Genomic DNA, 20,863 nt, shown 5'->3' with positions numbered 1-20,863 from the left:
AGCTTTGTGATCTGACAAAATCAGATGCAAATAATCTTTGAATATCTGACTTATGGTTAACCTGAGCCACGTGGGAACTAAAGATAAAGGTGTTCATATTTGGATACCCAACACTTTGCACTCCTTAATCCCCCACTTTCTTATTTATTTATTTTTTTTTTTTGAGACGGAGTCTTGCTCTGCCGCCCAGGCTGGAGTGCAGTGGCCGGATCTCAGCTCACTGCAAGCTCCGCCTCCCGGGTTCACGCCATTCTCCTGCCTCAGCCTCCCGAGTAGCTGGGACTACAGGCGCCCGCCACCACGCCCGGCTAGTTTTTTTGTATTTTTTAGTAGAGACGGGGTTTCACCGTGTTAGCCAGGATAGTCTCGATCTGCTGACCTCGTGATCCGCCTGTCTCGGCCTCGCAAAGTGCTGGGATTACAGGCTTGAGCCACCGCGACGGGCCGCCCACTTTCTTATTGATATTACTTCTCTAGCTCATGCACATTCTCCCCAAATACCATCTACCCTAGAATCATCGAAGATCTTTGTCTCATGTCTGATTACCTGTGGAGTGTTTGACTTATGGGAGAGAAGCCTTCTCACACTCAGAAGGTCTACAGTTACTGTTACTAATGACTCAGTGCTGGGTCTATTTAGCCTGCCCTGGGCTTTCTGTATAGCTCCCTCCTCCCACTGCTGCTGGGTGAGAGCATCATTGGTGATGCTAGGATCTGAATGAAATTTCAAAATGTTTTTCCCATAAAATCTGTGTTGTAAATGATGGTTTGGCATACTTATTTAGAATTAACAGTATTTTACTCTATGCTAAACAGGTTTTTTGTGAGCTGGCCTTGGAATTCAACCACCACCAACACACTTTTGGATTATCAGAAAGTGGAAGGAGTGCAAAGTATGGTGATCATTCTATTTACTTTCTATAATAGATTGTAAAAAGTGGCCACAAATTCCTCCTATCTCCAGGGTATGCATGTCCCTTTGCATTGTCTTGATCATTCTTCCCATTAAGAGGTAGGGCCAACTTGATTCTAGACTTGGTCATGTTATAATACTTGCATTGGCCAATGGGATATCATGAAAAATGATTTTAGCAGAGGCCCAAAAAGGTCTTACATATTGGAGTTTGCTCCTTCTTGAGGCTGGAAACCCTTCCATCATCATGTGACCAACTAGTGACATGTGACCTTAGACCAAGTAGCCTGCCAAATGGCTGGTATATGAATGGAGCTATCCTAGTTTACCCAGCCCCAATTTGGCCAGCTAAGACCAGAAGAATTCAGAACTGTGAAAAATATGAAATGGTTGTTGTTTTAAGCCACTAAGTTCTGGGATGGTTTGTTAGGCAGGAATAGACAAGTGATACATTTTCTTTGTAAAAATGTATTGTAATAACTTGAGATGTTCAGAGAGCTATGACCGTAATAGCTATAGCAAAATAATATTTTTAGTGTCAACCACAGAATCCTTTTTTCTTCTGGAAACAAAGCAGACATTGTCCAACTAAATACAGCCTAAACTAGATGCCAAGTTGCTAAGGTCTATAATAGGCATTACTTATATTTACTCCAGAAGTTATGTAGCTAGTCTTTTCAGCATCATTCACAGTTAAGACTTTAGAATCTTTAAAATGTTTCAGGCTATGGTTGTTGTGATAAACATTAATATTTATAAAAAGGGATGATTGAATCCAGCTGTATTTAAGAAACTCTGTATCATCTAAGACTTACTCCTGGCTTTGGTATCTTCTCAAATTCTTTTACTATGATGATTTTTTCTTCCTTTAAGCTGAAAAAAAAAAATCAAGTTTGAAAAAGTACAAAGAAATAAGTTCTTTCTGTAATAACAACTTTCTATCTTCTCATCCCAGAATGCCATCCCCATGCTTGTCTGCCAGGCAACCTGCTGTCCATTCTTTATGATGGTTTTCCTGAATCACAGGTGCATTGGGGTGCTTCCTCCTCCCCAGGACTCCCACAACTTTGTGAACACCCACTCACTTAGAGGGGTTACCTCAGCACATTATAAATGTTGGGGACCATGGGCCTACCCCTGGGACACAGGGTCCTTCCCGGCAGGCTCTGGGCTTTTTCTTCTTTATGTTACTTGGAATGGGCTAGTGCCTGCCTGGATTCCTACTACAGCCTCCCAATTGATCTCCTACTTTGCCTGCCTCCACCTTAGCCCATTAAAGTCAATTCTCCACCCACACCACAGTGATTTTTTAACATGTAAATAGATCACCTCGCTTCCCTGTTTGGTAAATTCCCATCACACCTGGACCAAAATTTGAACTCCTTTCCCACACCTACATGGCCCTGCCTCATCTGCCTCTCTAGTCTCACAGCCTGCCACTCTCTGGCACCAGTCACACTGGCTTTCTTGCCTAGCTTGTTTCTACCTCAGGGCCTTTGCCCTATCTGATCCCTCCAGAGGGTATGCTCTCGCCACGGATCTTTGCATAGCTCACTTCTTGCTTCATGCAGACCTGTACCGATATCACCTTCTCAGAGAGGTGCCTGGCCATCTAAAACAGTACCAACAGTCCTCAAACTCTTTCCTCGTTTTGCTTTACTTTTCTATATAGTATTCATCATGACCTGACATTGTGTTACACATTTCCCCACTAGAAAACCTAGCTCCCAATTTACCACTGCATCATCATCTTAACAAGTGCTTGCATATAGTTGCCATCCAGTAAAAATTAATATGAATAAATGGAACTGAAATTAGTTTTGTTCCCATCTTCATTATTTAAAATAATGTATGTGCTGAATGAGATATGGGCATGCATATGCAAATAGATCGTCACTCAGAATGACCTGTTGCACCACATTCTTCTACATCCAGATTGCAGAAAACCCTCACAGAAATCACAGAAGGGAAGAGTCCACATTGTTCAAAGGTGTGGACTCAGTTTCAGTTTTGTGTGACAATTGCATTCCTGAGGTATAACAAATGCTAGAGCCAGAGGAAACTTCAGAGATCCAGATGTGATAAGGACATGGATACACAAAACACTGAATGAATATTTCAGGTAAAGGGCAGATTTAGACCAGGAGCCAAGTCTAAGTGGTTATTAGATATGGGTATTTGAGGACAACTATTTTTACTTTTGTTTCCACTACAAGCTATTAAAACTGTGACATGAACTCATAAGCAGTCCAGGTGGGCACACCTTGTCTACACTTCCATCCTGTCACTTCTATCCTGACCCATTGCCATGTGTTTGCTGCACCATTTTCCCTTCCTGGACACACAGGGTGACTATATTTCACAATCTCCCTTGCATTTGAATTGGGACCATTGGACTAATTTGCCCAAGGAAGGTGAGTGGAAGTAACAAATGTCTTCCCCAGCCATGTTGAACTTGGAAGGCACATGCTCCAGCTGGCAAAGCTTAGGATAGAGGTGGCTGCATGACTTGCACTGGACTGTGCTATGAGCCAGAAACAAAATTTCATTCAATTCTTCCGTTGAGATTTTAAGATTTGTTCTTACTGCATAGCCTAGTTGAAGCCTAACTTCTCCTTTTCTTATTCTGTATACCGTTTCCACAGTGCCAGTTACAGTGATGAGTTAAACATCCTTATTTCCAGTTCAGAATTTCCCTGGAGCTCCAAATTTTTATGTTCAGTTTCTTACTGGGCAATTCCAGTTGTGTATATCAAAGGCCCCTCAAATTAAAACTCATTATCTTCCCACCTGAAACCTACCGTTTTTCTATTCCTTCTTTTGGTAATGGCATTTCAACTCACTTAATTTTCAAAATTATAAATATGAGCATCATTCTTGAAACCTGTTTCTTGCTTCTTTCAAGATTTTGTCTTAAGTTTCAAGTTTTACTGTGATGCATTTGGAACGTATTTCTTTGAGTTTACCCTGTTTGGGGCTCATTGAGCTTTTTGAATCTATGGGCTTTTCTTTCACCAAACTTGGGGATTTTTCAGCCATTACTACTTCAAATTCTTTTCATAATCATATACCTTCTCTTTCTGCAACTCCAGTGACATGAATTAGATGTTTTGCTGTTGTCTCATCGATGCCTATAGATCTGTTGTTGTTATTTTTGTTTGTTTGAGATGGAGTCTCACTCTGTCGTCCAGGCTGGAGTGCAGTGCAGTGGCGTGATCTTGGCTCGCTGCAACCTCCACCCTGGTGGGTTCCAGCAATTCTCCTGCCTCAGCCTCCCGGGTAGCTGGGACTATAGGCGCATGCCACCATGCCCGGCTAATATTTGTATTTTTAGTAAAGACGGGGTTTCTCCATGTTAGCTAGCCTCGTTTTGAACTCCTGACCTCAGGTGATCTGCCTGCCTCGGCCTCCCAAAGTGCTGGGATTACAGGCATGAGCCACCGCACCCGGCCATGGATCTGTTCATTTTTACTCAATGTTTTTTTCCTCTGTTCAGATCGGACAATTTTTATCTATCTTCAAATTTACTGACATCTGTGTGAGAGAAAGAGCATGAGAGCAAGCCAGCAAAAGGACTTTTTAATTCTCTTGAGAATCACAGTTCCGAAGGTTCCCTTTCCCCAGTATTTTGGCTCCTGTGGGCTCCCATCATATATGACTCTGCCACTGCTGCCTCAGTGTTGCTTGAAAGCTGAGGTATGAGAGAGTGGAGAGGAATTAAAAGCAAAACAGGGGTCTGGACTCTCTCTGAGCATCATGAGTTCCTTGCTTGTTCCTTGAGCCAGAATTAAAGGGCTTTTCCTGGAGCTCTCTCTCTCTCTCCAGGCCAGTGATTGTCTCTGGATTTCATGTAGGTTAGCATTCAGGTTAGGGGAAAAACCTAACCTGTTTTTAGGGGTTAGCACCAGAGGGGAAAAAATAATAAATTAACCACAGCTCAATGCTACTTTTAATCCTGACCTTCTTCCCCAACCTGCCTATCATGATTTACTTTTCAGAGTCCTCAAATGGATGCTCATACATTCCACTCGATTTTATAGTTGTGTTTAGTGGGAGAGACAGGATGAAGTGGGCTTACTCCATCTTACCTGGAATCACAGCCCATGAGATGTTTAAGATCATAGGACTGGATGGGATGGATCACTTCGGGATAAATTGTAGATAGAAACAGGAAGAGAACTAAGGACTGATTTCTGGGATTTCAAAATTTAGAAATCCAGAAAATGAGAGACTAGTAAAGGAAAAGCAAAACATTTTGGTTTCCATTCCTGTATGTAAGGAACTTAAAGGCTCCACTCTATCTTAACAGGTAAAAAACTGAACAAACTGAAAAATCAACAACTCTTCTCATATCCATAAGAGAATTGAGGTCACACACAGGGCAAACTACTCTCCCCAAAATTAGAGACACAGAAAGTGAATACAGAGAATCACAACTTATTGGAGTAGACACCCACAAGCAGAAACTTGGGCAGGAACGAGTGCTGGGTAGAAAAATCTAAATTGTAATTGATGAATTGCTGGAGGTTTGGCGTGGACATGTCTGAGAGTAAAAATCCCCAGTGGGACACAGTTTTATGAGTTTTACCTCCAGGAGCTTAACCAGGTTTTCTCAGTGAGTATCAGAAAAATCTCCTTGTGTTCCAGCAGGGGAGGGAAACAGAAGTACTTTGACATGCCAGAGTATTCTGCTCTTTTTAACAGGCCTGCCCTGAGCAACTATAGTTAACCTGCTGGAGTTTGACCAGAGTCTAACTGACCTAGGGAAGTGAAATACCCAACTCCAGCTGGCTGTAGCCTTCCACATGGAGAAAGGGAAATACCTGATTCCAGCCCACTCTAGCCATCCTGTCTTTCCTAAGGGGGTTTGGAGGGTGGTGGGAAGTATTGATGAAGTTCACAGTTCAGAGTCACAGACTCACTAGAAGACTGAGACCTAATCATAGCACCATAGAATGTCCCCTCCCTCCACACCTTACCACCATGTTCCTGCAGTCCTCTTTAAAGCAGTTCCTTTTATCCAGTACATCATGTTTGGCTATCAAGAAAAAAACTGCAAGGCACACTAAAAGGCAAAAAACACAGTCTGAAGAGACAGAGCAAGCATCAGAACCAGATATGGCAAGGATGTGTGAATTACCAGGAATTTAAAACAACTATGACTCATATGCTAAGAACGCTAACAGATAAACTTAATCACAAAATGGGCAGTGTAAGTAGAGAGATGGAAATTCTAAGAAATAACAAAGAAATACTCAGCCAGGAGTGGTGGTTCATGCCTGTAATCCCAGCACTTTGGGAGGCTGAGGCGGGCAGATAACTTGAGGTCAGGAGTTCAAGACCAGCCTGGCCAATATGGTGAAATAATCCCATCTACAAAAAATTACAAAAATTATCTGGGCATGTTGGCGGCCACCTCTAATCCCAGCTACTCAGGAGGCTGATGCAGGAGAATCTCTTGAACCCGGGAGGCAGAGGTTGCAGTGAGCCAAGATTGTGCCACTGAAATCCAGCCTGGGCGATGGAGTGAGACTCTGTCGCAAAAACAAACAACAACAACAAAAAAAAAAAAAAAAAAAGGAAAAAAGAAAGAAAGAAAAGAACTACTACAGATCAGAAGCACTGTATCAGAAATGAAGAATGCCTGTAACAGGCTTACTAACAGAATGAACTTGGCTGAGGAAAGAATCTCTTAGCTTGAAGATATCTTACTAGACACTACCCAAACTAAAAAGCAAAAAAAAAAAAAAAAAAAAAAAAAGACTAGGAAAAAACCAGAATATTCAAGAACTCTGAGACAACTACAAAAGGCATACATACTCATAACAAGAATACCAGGAGAAGAAAGAAAGGAACACAAGAAATTCCTTCAAATTAATGCAGGCAAATAAACTACAGATCCAGGAAGCTCAAAGAACATCTAGGCACATCATATGTAAATTACAGAAAGTCAACGATAATGAAAATTCCTGAGAGAAGTTAGAGGAAAAACACACTTACCTATGGAGGAACAAAGAATTACATCCAATTTCTCCTCAGAAACCATACATGCAAGAAGAGAGTAGAGTGAAATATTTAAAGTATTGAGAGAAAAAACTACCAACCTAAAGCTCTGTACCTTGTGAAATTATTCTCCAAAGTAAAGGAGAAATAAAGACTTTCTCAGATAAAAATTGAGGACATTTGTTCGTCAATAGACTGCTTTGCAATAAATATTAAAGGAAGCTCTTTAGAGGGAAGGAAAATTACGTAGGTCAGAAACTCAGTTCTACACAAATGAAGCGCATTAGAGATGGAATCAGTGAGGGGAAAAGAAAAGCTTTTGTCTTATTCTTGAGATAACAGATAACACTGTTCAAATTTATAACAGCAGCAATGTATTCAATTACATATGCATATATATTTATGTATGCCCATGTGTAAGTGAAATAACAGCAACAACACAAGGGATAGGAAGGAAGAATTGGACTATTTTGTTAAAAAGTACTTGAAGTGGTATAGTGTTATTTGAAAATGGTCTTAGATTAGTAAATGTATATTGCAAACTCCATGGCAACCACTTAAAGTAAAAAAAAGATGTACAACTGATATACTAAGAAAGGACAGAAAATTGAATTACATTAAATGCTTAGTTAAAACCACAAAAGGCATAAAAAGAGGAAACAAAAACAGGAATGAAGAACAAGCACAACAAATAGAGAACAGTAAAAATATGTCAGAAGATACTAACCCAACTACAACAGTAATCATGTTAAATGTCAGTTAAAAGATTGTCACAATGGATCCAAAAAGAAAAAAAAAAACAAGACCCAAATTATATGCTGTGTCTGCCAATAATCCAGTTTAAATATAAAGACCCATATATATTAAAAGTAAATGGATAAAGATATGCCATACTACCATTAAAAAAAGATGAGTCACTAAATTAATTTCAGACAGAACAGACTTCAGAACGAGAAAAGTTATCAGAGACAAAGAGAGGCTTTATATAATGATAAAAGAGTCAATTCTTCAAGAAGACTTACTGTTTTTTTGTTTTTTTTTGTTTTTTGTTTTTTGTTTTAAGCAGAGTCTTGCTCTGTTGCCAGGCTGGAGTGCAGTGGTACAATCTCAACTGACTGCAACCTCTGCCTCCTGGGTTCAAGCGAATCTCCTGCCTCAGCCTCCCGAGTAGTTGGGACTACCGGTGTGCACCACCACACCCAGCTAATTTTTGTATTTTTAGTCGAGACGGGGTTTTACCATGTTGGCCAGGATGTTCTTCATCTGTTGACCTCGTGATCTGCCTGCCTTGGCCTTTCAAAGTGCTGGGATTATAGGTGAGACCCACCGCGCCCGGCCAATGAATTCTTAATGTATATACACCTAACAACAGAACATCAAAATACATGAGGCAAAACTGATAGAAGTGCAAGGAGAAGTAGATGAATCCACTCTCATAGTTGGAGACTTCAACATCCCTCTATCAAAAGTGCACAGATGCAGAAATCAGAAGATCAGTTAAGGACATAGTCAAACTCAATAATCCCATCAATCCATTGGATATACTTGGCATCTCTAGAAAGAAATGTCAGTTTTTCTAAAAGCCAGTCATCATTGTAAATTGAGATTAACAAACAAAAGAAATAAAAACATTAGAAAGTACAGTGAATGGGAACGTATGGTTTTGTTCACTTATTCATGAGAAAATACAAAAAAGTTTGTATTTTTATTTTAACTAATAAGATGACATGATGCTAGAATGACATTTTGGAAACTGCTTCAAATAGCTTGAATGTTCTAAACAAAATGAGTTTGATATAATTGCATATTTCTTCCAATAACCGTATTTTGAACTGTTTTATCAACTAGATTTCCTGAAGAAGTCTAAGAGAAATATTTTTCATTTTTTTTGCTTTCTGCATTTAATGGCTAACTATTAAGTGCCAAAGAAGTCATATGGTTTTCCAATATAGAAAGATTTTGAAGTTTCTATTGATCACACTTGAAAAATCATATGAAATAATAGAATACACAGACAATTATGTCCACTGGTTATATCAAATAAGCAGATCCCACTAGCCCATAGATCTAGGAAAATGAGCTAAAAGCACATGCACACCAGGTTTTCTCATTTGTATGCATTTAAGGGATACAAGTGCAGTTTTGTTACATGGATATATTGCAGTATGGTGAAGTCAGGGCTTTTGGTACAATCATCACTTAAATTATATATATGTATACCCATTAAGTAATTTCTCATCCTTCACCCTCCTTCTGTCCTCCCATCCTTCTAAGACTCCAGTATCTACTACTCCACACTCTATGTCCACGTGTACACATTACTTAGCTCCCACTTATGAGAATGTGTGGTATTTGGCTTTCTGTTTGTGAGTTTTGTTTCACTTAATGGCCTTGGTTCCATCCATGTTACTGCGAAAGAAATAATTTCATTTTTTTAATGACTGAATAGTATTCCATTGTATATATATGTCACATTTTCTTTATCCAGTCTCTTGACAGACACTTAGGTTGATTCCATATCTTTGCTATTGTGAATAGAGTTGCAATAAACATCTGAGCGCAGGTATCTTTTGGATATGATTTCTTTTTCTTGGGTATATAGCCAGTAGAAGGATTGCCCGATGGACTAGCAGTACTATTTTTAGTTCTTTGAGAAATATCCATACTGTTTTCCATATAGCTTGTAGCAATCACATTCCTAGCAACAATATATAAGTATTCCCTTTACTCAGCACTCCGTCAACATCTTATTTTTTTTCTTTTTAATCACAGCCATTCTGACTGGTTTAAAATGATATATCATTGTGGTTTTAGTTTGCATTTCTTTGATTAGTGATGAACATTTTTTCATTTGCTTCTTAGCCATTTGTCTTCTTTTGAAAAATGTCTATTCATGTCCTTTGCCCACTTTTTAATGGGATTGTTATTTTAATGACATTTTATTTGCAATAATGTAGATGAATTTTGTAATAAATGTGTCACATTGAATTTAATGTAGGTTAGTTGTCTAGACCACAAATTGAGTTTTTTAGATCTTTAAATAGCTATGCCTTTGCTTTTAGAATTTGCATATATACATTAGCGATATTTTACTTCCCAGGTATTGATCCTACACCTTGGGCATGCTGCCACCAGGGGGTGGTAGTGTGCTACTATCGTTTGGTTACAAAGGCAACCTGAGTATTTCTGAGTTTCAAAATGGTGACAGCAAGCTCTTTCACAAGATGTGACTTATGGTCTTTTCTTTAAATATATTTTTATGTTTAAACAAACATAAAATGACTAATTCTTTAGGACATTTAAAACTTACATTTCTATCATACATTTTTTTTTAATTGAGAAATACTGACTTATTTCCTCTAAAAGGAATGTATTTTTCTACTTTTAAAGATTATAATCCTACTCCATCACACATGGTTGATCATTTTTATTTTCCCTGTGTTCTTTTAATAAACTTATTTTAAATGTATATGTGTGGTTGAATCCATTTTTACCTAACATTTAATTAAAATATTTTCCTAAGTTGCTAAACAGACTTTATAATAATAGCTATTTTCAAGGTTTTCTACTGGGTGGATGTACCATAATAAAATAATCTTAAATATTATTTATCATATACTAAGCATACTGTGTGCCAGGTGTTTTAAATGCATAACATCTAAAATTCACAACCTTGCTAAGTAGGAATTGTTATTTTTGTTGCACAAATGAAGAAACTGAGGAGTTAAGCAACTTTTCCAAAGTCACACAGTCAAAGCTAAACTGATACACAAACACAGCTCTGACGACAGAGGTTCAGTATCAAGGTATTTCAGGAATGCAGTATTTAAATATTCCACACTTTTTTAGAATTCAGATTGCTTCCAATTTTTCACGTTCATAAATATCAATATCTTTATGCATTGTATCTTTTTCTCTCCTTTTGGATTATCACTTTTGCATGGGATTACTGGGGCAAAAACATGTTTTTGTTTCTGTGCCTCCTGGTATGTATTAACTCCTAACCTTTCAAACTTGCATTAAAACTTAAATCTGACATTTTTCAGCTTTCCTGACTAAGGGGTGTTTTGACATCAAAGCTCCTTAGGATTTACTTCCTTTCTAAAGCAAGGTCAAAAGTCTTTTGGTTTTAAGGATCTATGGGTGAAGAGATAATGCAGGAAGCCCAATATGCTGACATGTGTGAGAGGCATTATTCACCACAGGAGTAGAACCAGCATGGATGGGTGAAAGTTGCAAGAAGGTAGGTTTATAAACAAATCCAACAACCATTTAAGTGCAGGAGCATTTCCAAAGTTGGCATGAGCCTCCGTGGGAGGCTGAGAGCTTCCTGTCACTGGAAGTGTTTACACGTAGACTGAGTGATCACTGAGAGGAGACTCAGGTGACTGACCTGCAGTCAGGGCTGAGAACCACCTTTGCAACGCACGGTCCTCTAACTGTAATGTGAGTCAGAGTTACATAAGCAAATGTCACTTTGGGTGGCGGCAGTGGCTCTTGGGCAAAAATCATAATCATTACTTCCTGGATGGGATCTGCCTTTCAAACAAGTGTCTCAGGTGCTTCTCTTTGAGTTATGAGAAACACATTCGGAGAAACCTGTTCTAAGTTAGTTCTTTTAAGATATTTGTTGCCACAGAAGAGCAAAGATTTTTTTAAGTTAAGGTAAAATCTGTTCTAGCTATGAGTTTTTCCTTGTGACTACTCCTAAGTACCTACATGCCTGTCACATTCTAATTTTCTGGAATTCCAGATGCATTGCTAAGATCATTCCTCCTTTCCTTTCTTACCAGATCTGTTTTTTCTTGGTTCCAACTTTGCTATCATCACTGGACCAAGAACGGAAAACAACTAATAAACCCTGAATGTGCAACAAGGACCACAGGAACCAGCCACAGGAGAGTCAACAGTCACTAAGGTCAGGGTCATGTCAGGACAGCCCTGCACGTGTGTGGCCTGAGTGTTCCCACTCTCCGTGTTCACAGTGCAATGGACAGTGCCAGCTCACCACAGCCTTGTTTCCCCCAGCTGACCAAGACTGGTCAGAATGTGTCAGATCTAGCATAAAAGACGCAATGTATTTGCTGTTCAAAGTTTAGGAATTACTAGAAAACAGGGAAGCTCCAAAAGGTAACACAGTAAAGGCAAGGAAAAGGTTGAACAGAGTACTGAAAAATCTTTTCAAACTGTTTAGAAAGGTAAGTACTCCTGTTTTGTTTCAAAAAATAAGTTCAACAGCATTTCATTACTTTATTATTTATTTATAACGTATTAATTTAACTTTAAATAGACTACATATTATTTCCTGAAATGCATGCTTATCAAGTCATAAATATTAATCCAGAACCAGAAACTACTGCAACATAGATTTAATTACTAACCAACCACATAATTAGATTTATTAACATTTATTAAAAGGTTTATGTTATGTGAACATACACAAAAAAATCGACAAAATTACATAGTAAAATCCTTTCTCTAGAGTATTGGAACAATATGTTGTTCTTAGTAGTTGCCAGTGATTCAGAAGTTCCTGAAGATATTGGGTGGAGGAGTGCTAGTTATTTGGGCTTCTATTATCTAGACACTCAATGAGAATTTGTTGTGCTGTTCTGACAAATGTCATCTGTATATGTGGATGAATAGTTTTCTCTCATTAGCTTCATCTCTTTATTTTTATGTGGGGATGGAGATATCTACTTTTTCCAGGGGGACGGAGGTCAGTGGGAGGGTGTTGAGGGAACTGGTTTCTGTATCATGTGTAATCATGTGTCGCTTAACGATGGGAATATATTCTGAGAGATGCGTCGTTAGGCAGCTTCATCACTGTGTGAACACATGGAATGCACTTACACAAACCTACATGGTGTGGTCTGCTACACATCTAGGCTGTGTGGTAAAGCCTGTCGCACCTAGGCTATAGACCTGCATAGCAGGTTACCGGACTGAGTACTGTAGGCAATTGTAATACAATAAATATTTGTGTATCTAAACAAAGAACACACACAGTAAAAATATGGCATAAAAGATAAAAAATGGTACACCTGTCTAGGGCACTTACCATAAATGGAGGTTGCAGGACTGGAAGTTGCTCAGGGTGAGTCAGTGGCTGGGTGAGTGAGTGGTGAGTGAATGTGAAGACCTAGGATGTTACTTACACTCCTGTGGACTTTATAAACACTGTACGCTTAGGCTACACTACATTTATAAAACATATTATTCTTTGATAATAAATGTACTGTAACTTTTTTACTTTACAAAATTTACTTTTAGCTTTTGACTCACAATACAGCTTAAAATACACATTGTAGAGCTGTGTAAAAATATTTTCTTCCTTTGTATTCTTATTCTACAAGGTTTTTAATTAAATTTCTTTTTACTTTTACAACATTTTTTGTTAAAAACAAAGACATACAGGAGTTCAAGACCACCCTGACCAAGATGGTGAAATCCCATCTCTACTAAAAATACAAAAATTGGTCGGGCATGGTGATGGGTGCCTGTAATCCCAGCTACTCGGGAGGCTGAGGCAGAGAATTGCTTGCACCCGGGAAACAGAGGTTGCAGTGAGCCGAAATCGTGCCACTGCTCTCCAGCCTGGGCGACAGAGCACAACTCTGTCTCAAAACAAACAAACAAACAACAAAATAGACATAAACACACACATTAGCCTAGGCCTACACAGGGTCAGCATCAAAGCCATTATTTTCTGCCCCCACATCTTGTCCCACTGGAAGGTATTTAGGAGCTGTTATCTCCTATAACAATGCCTTTTTCTGGAATACTTCCTGAACGACCTGCCTGAGGCTGTTTTACAGTTAATATTTTTTTTTAAGAAGTAGAAAGAGTACACTCCAAAATAAAAATAAAATGTATCAAATAGTAAATACTAGGCAAAAGTACATTTTCAGCTTCACTGCAATGTTATGGGACCATCATCATATAGACAGTCCATTGTTGACTGAAAAACACCATTATGAGGTGCATGACTGTGATACTAAATATGGTAAGGCAATGAAATGCAGAGCCTATCATTCTTTACTCCTATTTATTTTAGCATCACCATAATTTTTATGAAAATAAGCTTGTTAGTTCTTGAGCTGTTAATATTTGAGAATGCAAGGGAACCTTCTCAAGCTTAAGAATGATACATTATAAATTCAAAAAGAATACATACTAAACATTTCTGCAAATGTGCATTTTGAATGTTCTTATTCATCGCAGGTCACTACGCATTGTCTCCTTCCCATCTCAGTGAATAATCTGCCTGTCTATACCTAAAGGGCAACATTCTGGTTTTTGTTTTTTTTTTTTTTTCTCTTGGCAGGAATAGTTGGAAATTTTAAACAATTTAAATATCAACTGACTTATGTTCTTCTTACTCTTTCATGGAAATGTCAAGCATTCACATTTTCAATACTAATGAACAACCACTAATTGTTTTAATTTCATTATTTTCTCAACTGAAAGAGCGCTTACAGAGCACAGAAATAGCTGGGCTTTCTTTTTATAGATGTCACTGGAAAGCCTGAAACAAGTTTAGATTGAAAGACAAAAAACCTCCAATTTCCCCCCCGAATAGGATGTCTTGATTAAACTGACCTTCTTTATTCACACCCCACCCACACCCACCGCCAGTGAAAAAATAGGCCCCAAAGAGAAGATTTTAAACCCAGGGCTTATAAGGTCTTCGAGAGGTTGCTCAAGTCATTTGCTTATCTCTAGGAAGGACTGAATTATATTTGCACTGTCAGAAGTCCACCTCTTAAAAATAGTCAGAGAAAGTTCTGCCACCTTAAATGGTAACAAACTCTAGGAGAAATGGTTTTGCTTTCTCCCCTGTACCCAGGCACAGCACACAGCACACCACAGGAGAAAACGTGAATTGCCATCATTTTCAAATTCAATCTAAATAGTATGACTTGCTGAACAAACTCTTCCACTGATTTGCTACTCATTGGGAGGAAAGTTAGAAGAGATTTTGAAAATAACACTTCCCCTTTTAGCACTTAATGTCTGCTTTAGTTCACTAAATGATGTCCTCTAAATTTGGATAAGTAAATGTGTCTTCCAAAAGGATGTACCTTTTCTCCTTGATCCTGAGGAATAGCCTAGTAGTAGGAGATGAAGTTTGCGTATGTGGTCCTGTTGCTGTTCTCTTAGAATAGAGTGAGCCAGATGAGATGTGACCCTCAGCTCACGGAGGCTTGTTTGGAAAACGCATGTGGGGAGAAGTGCCCACCATGCAGATGCGTGCTCTGGTACTGCACGCATGAGGGGCCACTGCCAGGGCAGGGGGAGGGCAAGGGAGTGCTAAGAACTTGTTTGATGGAGTGTGTTCTTTGGCTGCAGCTGTCAATGAGATGGCTTTCCTGACATGCAAAACACAGCAGGCATCTCTGTCACCTGAGCTTTTATTCGAGAAGTATAATTTTCTTGTTCAGGGACTTCCCATTCCATTCTAAGGATTCAAGAGAACTAGGGTTGCAATCATCATCATATTGCTGTCTCCTACTCCTTCAATTACCTCCAACTTCATCTCACTTTTTTTTCTATTTATGAGGAAATGACTTTTCGGTGTGCTGGAGAGCATTGTTCACTTACCTATTTAATCTGTACTGATTATGGAACTCTCTTTCCTTCACCGCATTATATTCATTCTGATACTTGAGAAGTTGTTCTCTCATTTTGGAGACCTCCGTGGAGAATGCTTCTGGAAAATTATCAGCTTGCTGCAGGTGAAACTGCTGCTGTTGTACTTGCTCAGTGAAACGTTTGGCATTCTGTAGCAGTTGGACCTCTGACTCTTGTGTGCTGAGTTACATGAAAAACAGAGACTCATGTAATGAGACATGTATACCCTCGGTTCTCCTCTGTGGCTCCTGTGGGGGTCTAGTGAGGATAGCTGCTCCCCACTCCTGGGCTCAGCTCAACTCTGACATTTTTGTGCCAAGTCAGTTGACCCTTCATGTCCGTGAGTCCACATTTGTGGATTCAATCAACCACAAGGGAAAATTTTTGTTAAAAAATTGAGTCTGCTTCACCTTTGTGGTGTTCTCCAAAACACCTAAGTCTGGTCTAAATATGAGAAAAATCTCAAACTGAGAAACATTCTATAGAATACCCGACTAGCACTCTTAAAACTGTCAACGTGAAAAACAAGGAAACACTGAGAAATTGTCACAGAGATCAAGGAGACATGAGGACTAAATATAGTGGGGTATACTGCATTGGGTCCTGGAACAAAAAAAGAACATTAGTGGAAAAACTGTTGAAAATCTGGAGTTCAATTAATAGTAATATACAAATGTTAACTTCCTAGTTTTGACCGACCATGGTTATGTAAGATGCTCCCATTAGAGGAAAATGGGTGAAGGATAGATGGGAACTTCATATATTATTTTTGCAACTTTTCTACGAATCTAAAATTATTCCAAAATAAAATGTTTACTTAAAAATTGTTTCTTTACTGAACATGTACAGACTTTTCTTGTCATGATTCCCTAAACAATACAGCATAACCACCATTTACATAGCATTTACATTGTATTAGTATCGCAAGTAATCTAGAAATGATTTAAAGTATACGGGAGGATGTGATTAGGTTACATGCAAATACTATACCATTTTATATCAGGGACTTGAGTATCCATGGATTTTGGTATCTGCGGGAGCTCCTGGAATCAATCCCCCATGGATACCAAGAGATGACTGTACTATGCTAGGTGCAAGAGGTGAATAAGGCTTAGCTCCTAGCTTCGAGAATCTTACAATCTGGCAGATGGGGAGGAATACCAGATGACAAGTACTAATGCTGGTGTCCAGATCAAGACAGCAGGAGACAACAGAAAAAGGATCACTCAATGGGAATGTGACATTTGCACTTGACTTTGAAGAATGATTATGACTTACTAGAAGGGGATAAATGATAGGGAAAGAGGAGATTTCCCCTTGGACTCCCCAAACAACCCTAGCTCCCTTGAATTCTTATAACTTAATTGTAGGAAAATCTCTCCCCACTTAGTGAACTAAGAAAAGACAGAAACTTTTCTAAAGACACTTTATTAGGAAACTAGAAATTCCCATACACAATTATGAATATAAATAAATTTATAGATTTCTGATTCTAAGATGAACACTGGTTAGAGCTGGACTTGAAGGTCACAGTAGAGGGAGATTCCTACAACCCCAGTTATGTTCTATGGCCTTGGCCCTCTGTAGGGAAAAGGACTAAACATCTGTCAGAGGATGTAGAAAAAGGACATGTTGGAATCTCCATTATCTTGTAGAACTCCTCTATGCTGCAAGCTAGCATCAGATAGCATCAGCCCCGACCTTACCAGTAGATAGGATTCGTATTTCCCAGAAACCCTTATATTAGCTACCTCTCCTATTTGAAGTAAGCCCTCACCACTTCCTGTTTTAGAACCAGAGCTCTCTTTTGATGTGTGCTCCCCACCAACTGTCCTCACCAAGAGAAATCTTCGAGTTCCAGCTCATTTGCAGAGACGCCCAATGACTTGATCAAGCCAATCTCAACTGAAGTTACCTTGTGCCTGCCTCACCTTTGTGATATTCTCAATTCAGTACAGATACATCCATTGTCCCAGGTTTTACAATGTCATTTGCTCAACAGTATCTAGCAAAACATTTACTGAGACATAACATGTTCCAGACATGATGTTAGGTACCAAACAGTAATAACAATAGCTACAATGAAACCTCAAATAATTTTCACTAATGAAAGCTGCAATTATTCTCCTATAATTCAATTTCCATGTATACTAATAAGCTTTGCAAATCTAAAGTTATCTGATCTCCTTAATAAGTCAGGCTTCAGCTATTGAAATTGTAAGCTGTTGGCCCAGGCTACAGTGCCTGTTTCTCCACAGAAAGGACAGGGTGGTAGGGTTCCAGCCAGAACACAAATGGCAACTTACCCACATGCACTTAAAACATGACACCAGTAGAAAAGACTTTAACAACTCTTATAACACAGTTTCTATGGAAGACTCCTTCAGTTTCAGTTCAATATTTCCAGGCTATATCTGCCCAGCTGCAGTCCTAGCAGCACGAATGTTACGTCTGCTTCGTATCTTTCCCACCCGCCAGGCATTGGGAGTAGGAGAGAATGGTGAGTGTTTGCAATGGCAACAGAGGGAACTAAGTGGTCAAGAGGTAAAATGTGGGTAGCAGAAGGGAAGTTAACTGTTTTGCAACACAACCTGGAAGAGGAAGAAATAACGCCATAGCTGAGGTCCTGCACTGCTACTTGTCACTAGGGGCCAGGGAGCTGAGTTGCAGGCCAGGGGAGGAGGAAGTTAAGTCAAAGCACCCTGAAAATGTCCACTGGGCTCTAGAGAAGAGCTATCCAGAGGGCAGGAAACACTGATGTTCCTTGTGTCTGCAAAGAGGATTGGAGGGATGCCCAGAGAACTGCGTGGCATTTCCTCTCAGTTAAGCAGTGTGAAGTATGCTGTAAAAGATGACTCCAGACTTTCCACTTAAAGTCTCAAAATTCCTGAGTCTTGAGAACTCTGAGAACACACTGGCAGGCGTGACCAGCTATGGGGGAATGGAACCTCCATTAGGTGTGAGGGTGAGGACTTGGCTTGGGCTTGAGGATGAGGAACGAAGGCTGGGGGCTCTGGAGGGGTGTGAGGAACCTGGGTGCACCTGAAGTTTGCATAGGAATGCAGCTCTCCTCTTCTCAAAGTTGTTCACTCTTCCCTCATGCTTTCACCCTCAAAGTAGCCAAATATCTCTGGGCAAGATAAGAAGGAGGGGCAGTGATTGGGAATTGCGGGGAGAGGACGGCTGGGGAGTGGCAGCATGGAGTTTCTATCTGTTGCTGTTGCTCCTTGGCTTTTGATGAAGACACCATGCAAGGCCATGAGACAAGACGGGGGAAAAGGAAAGAAAGAGGCTTTGGAGTGGTAAAGAATCACAGCACATTAGGGTTTTTCTTCACTCCCCTGCCCTCTTAATTCCCAGTGGCTAATAGCCAGTGCTCAGGCAGGCTTGCTGGACTCTGCCTGTTCTTCTGACCTGTTGCTGACTGGGACTTGCAAGGTAAGTAGCTTGTGATATGGAGAGGAGGTGAGAAGTAAAGACAGGGTCTCAGCAGACTTAGGCTGGGGTTGTTGGAGAATCTACACCTCTGAGTGATGAACAGACATGGGAGAAGGGTCCTGCAGGTGTGGCCTATGCAGAGACTGTCAGTGTCCCACCAGAATCCTCTTGCCCACTGGCAGCTTTGGCGGACAGTTGCCATATGTACCAGCAGCACCTGTGTCCCTCTGCCTGAGAGCTGTCTCTGGCCATCAAAGTTTGCTTTGTCAAAGGGCAAGCTAGAAGTGTCAAGAGCTAATCTCCCCGGGAGTAATTTGTAATAAAATGAATGGTGGAAACTGGTGGGCACATATTCCAGTTTCCTCACTCTTCAGGGGGAGAGTGCTGAGGTGAGCCACTCAGAGGCTCCTCTGTGAGGCTGAGCCCCAGTAGCCCATCATATAAACTCGCAGATGAACATGGCCCCTTCAAGGCTGGATTCCTTCCTTCCCAGTTGCACTTCCCCACTTGCTCATGATGCTTTCTCATATCACTTCTCAAACTACCTGAACGCAAATCCTTGCCTCAGCGTCTACTTATGGGGGAATGCAAATGAAGACAGGTCTCATCACCAGTAAGAAATTTAAAGATGAGAGGGCGGAGCAAGATGGCCGAATAGGAACAGCTCCAGTCTCCAACTCCCAGCGCGAGCGACACAGAACACCGGTGATTTCTGCATTTTCAACTGAGGTACTGGGGTCATCTCACTAGGGAGTGCCGGACAATCGGTGCTGGTCAGCTGCTGCAGCCCGACCAGCGAGAGCTGAAGCAGGGTGAGGCATCGCCTCACCTGGGAAGCGCAAGGGGGAAGGGAATCCCTTTTCCTAGCCAGGGGAACTGAGACACACAACACCCGGAAAATCGGGTGACTCCCACCCCAATACTGCGCTTTGAGCAAAAGGGCACACCAGGAGATTGTATCCCAAACCCGGACGGGAGGGTCCCACGCCCACGGAGCCTCCCTCATTGCTAGCACAGCAGACTGCCATCTAACCGCAAGGCAGCAGCGAGGCGGGGGGAGGGGCGCCCACCATTGCTGAGGCTTAAGTAGGTAAACAAAGCCACCTGGAAGCTCGAACTGGGTGGAACTCACAGCAGCTCAAGGAAACCTGCCTGTCTCTGTAGACTCCACCTCTGGGGACAGGGCACAGCTAAACAACAACAACAACAACAACAAAAGCAGCAGGAACCTCTGCAGACGCAAATGACTCTGTCTGACAGCTTTGAAGAGAGCAGTGGATCTCCCAACGCATGGAGGCTGAGATCTGAGAACGGACAGACTGCCTGCTCAAGTGGGTCCCTGACCCCTGAGTAGCCTAACAGGGAGACATCCCCCACTAGGGGCAATCTGACACCCCACACCTCACAGGGTGGAGTACACCCCTGAGAGGAAGCTTCCAAAGTAAGAATCAGACAGGTACACTCGCTGTTCAGCAATATTCTATCTTCTGCAACCTCTGCTGATGATACCCAGGCAAACAGGGTCTGGAGTGGACCTCAAGCAATCTCCAACAGACCTGCAGCTGAGGTTCCTGACTGTTAGAAGGAAAACTATCAAACAGGAAGGACATCTATACCAAAACCCCATCAGTACGTCACCATCATCAAAGACCAGAGGCAGATAAAACCACAAAGATGGGGAAAAAGCAGGGCAGAAAAGCTGGAAATTCAAAAAATAAGAGCGCATCTCCCCCTGCAAAGGAGCGCAGCTCATTGCCAGCAACGGATCAAAGCTGGTCAGAGAATGACTTTGACGAGATGAGAGAAGAAGGCTTCAGTCCATCAAACTTCTCAGAGCTAAAGGGGGAATTACGCACCCAGCGCAAAGAAACTAAA

At 40.7% G+C, this 20,863-nt stretch overlaps 1 protein-coding gene across 3 annotated transcripts in view; it reads right to left on the bottom strand.

Annotated features, from left to right (window-relative positions):
• Nucleotides 1-20,863, bottom strand: part of CCDC146 (coiled-coil domain containing 146) — a 157,405-nt gene that overhangs the window by 50,531 nt on the left and 86,011 nt on the right. For 2 of the 3 annotated variants that reach the window (XM_030932579.1, XM_030932580.1), the window contains exons 3-4: nt 15,521-15,730; nt 1,729-1,786 (exon numbers count right to left, since the gene is read on the bottom strand). In XM_030932579.1, coding sequence (XP_030788439.1) covers nt 1,729-1,786; nt 15,521-15,730 — 268 coding nt within the window. Of the gene's footprint in view, nt 1-1,728; nt 1,787-15,000; nt 15,341-15,520; nt 15,731-20,863 lie in introns of those variants that run through there. The other variant, XM_030932581.1, reaches the window with a different exon arrangement.

This window comes from Rhinopithecus roxellana, chromosome 6 (genome assembly GCF_007565055.1).
Source record: "Rhinopithecus roxellana isolate Shanxi Qingling chromosome 6, ASM756505v1, whole genome shotgun sequence".
In the NCBI taxonomy this organism is placed as follows: Eukaryota; Metazoa; Chordata; class Mammalia; order Primates; family Cercopithecidae; genus Rhinopithecus; species Rhinopithecus roxellana.
The sequence above is the reverse complement of the archived record's forward strand: the minus strand, read 5'-3'. Positions and strand labels throughout refer to the sequence as shown.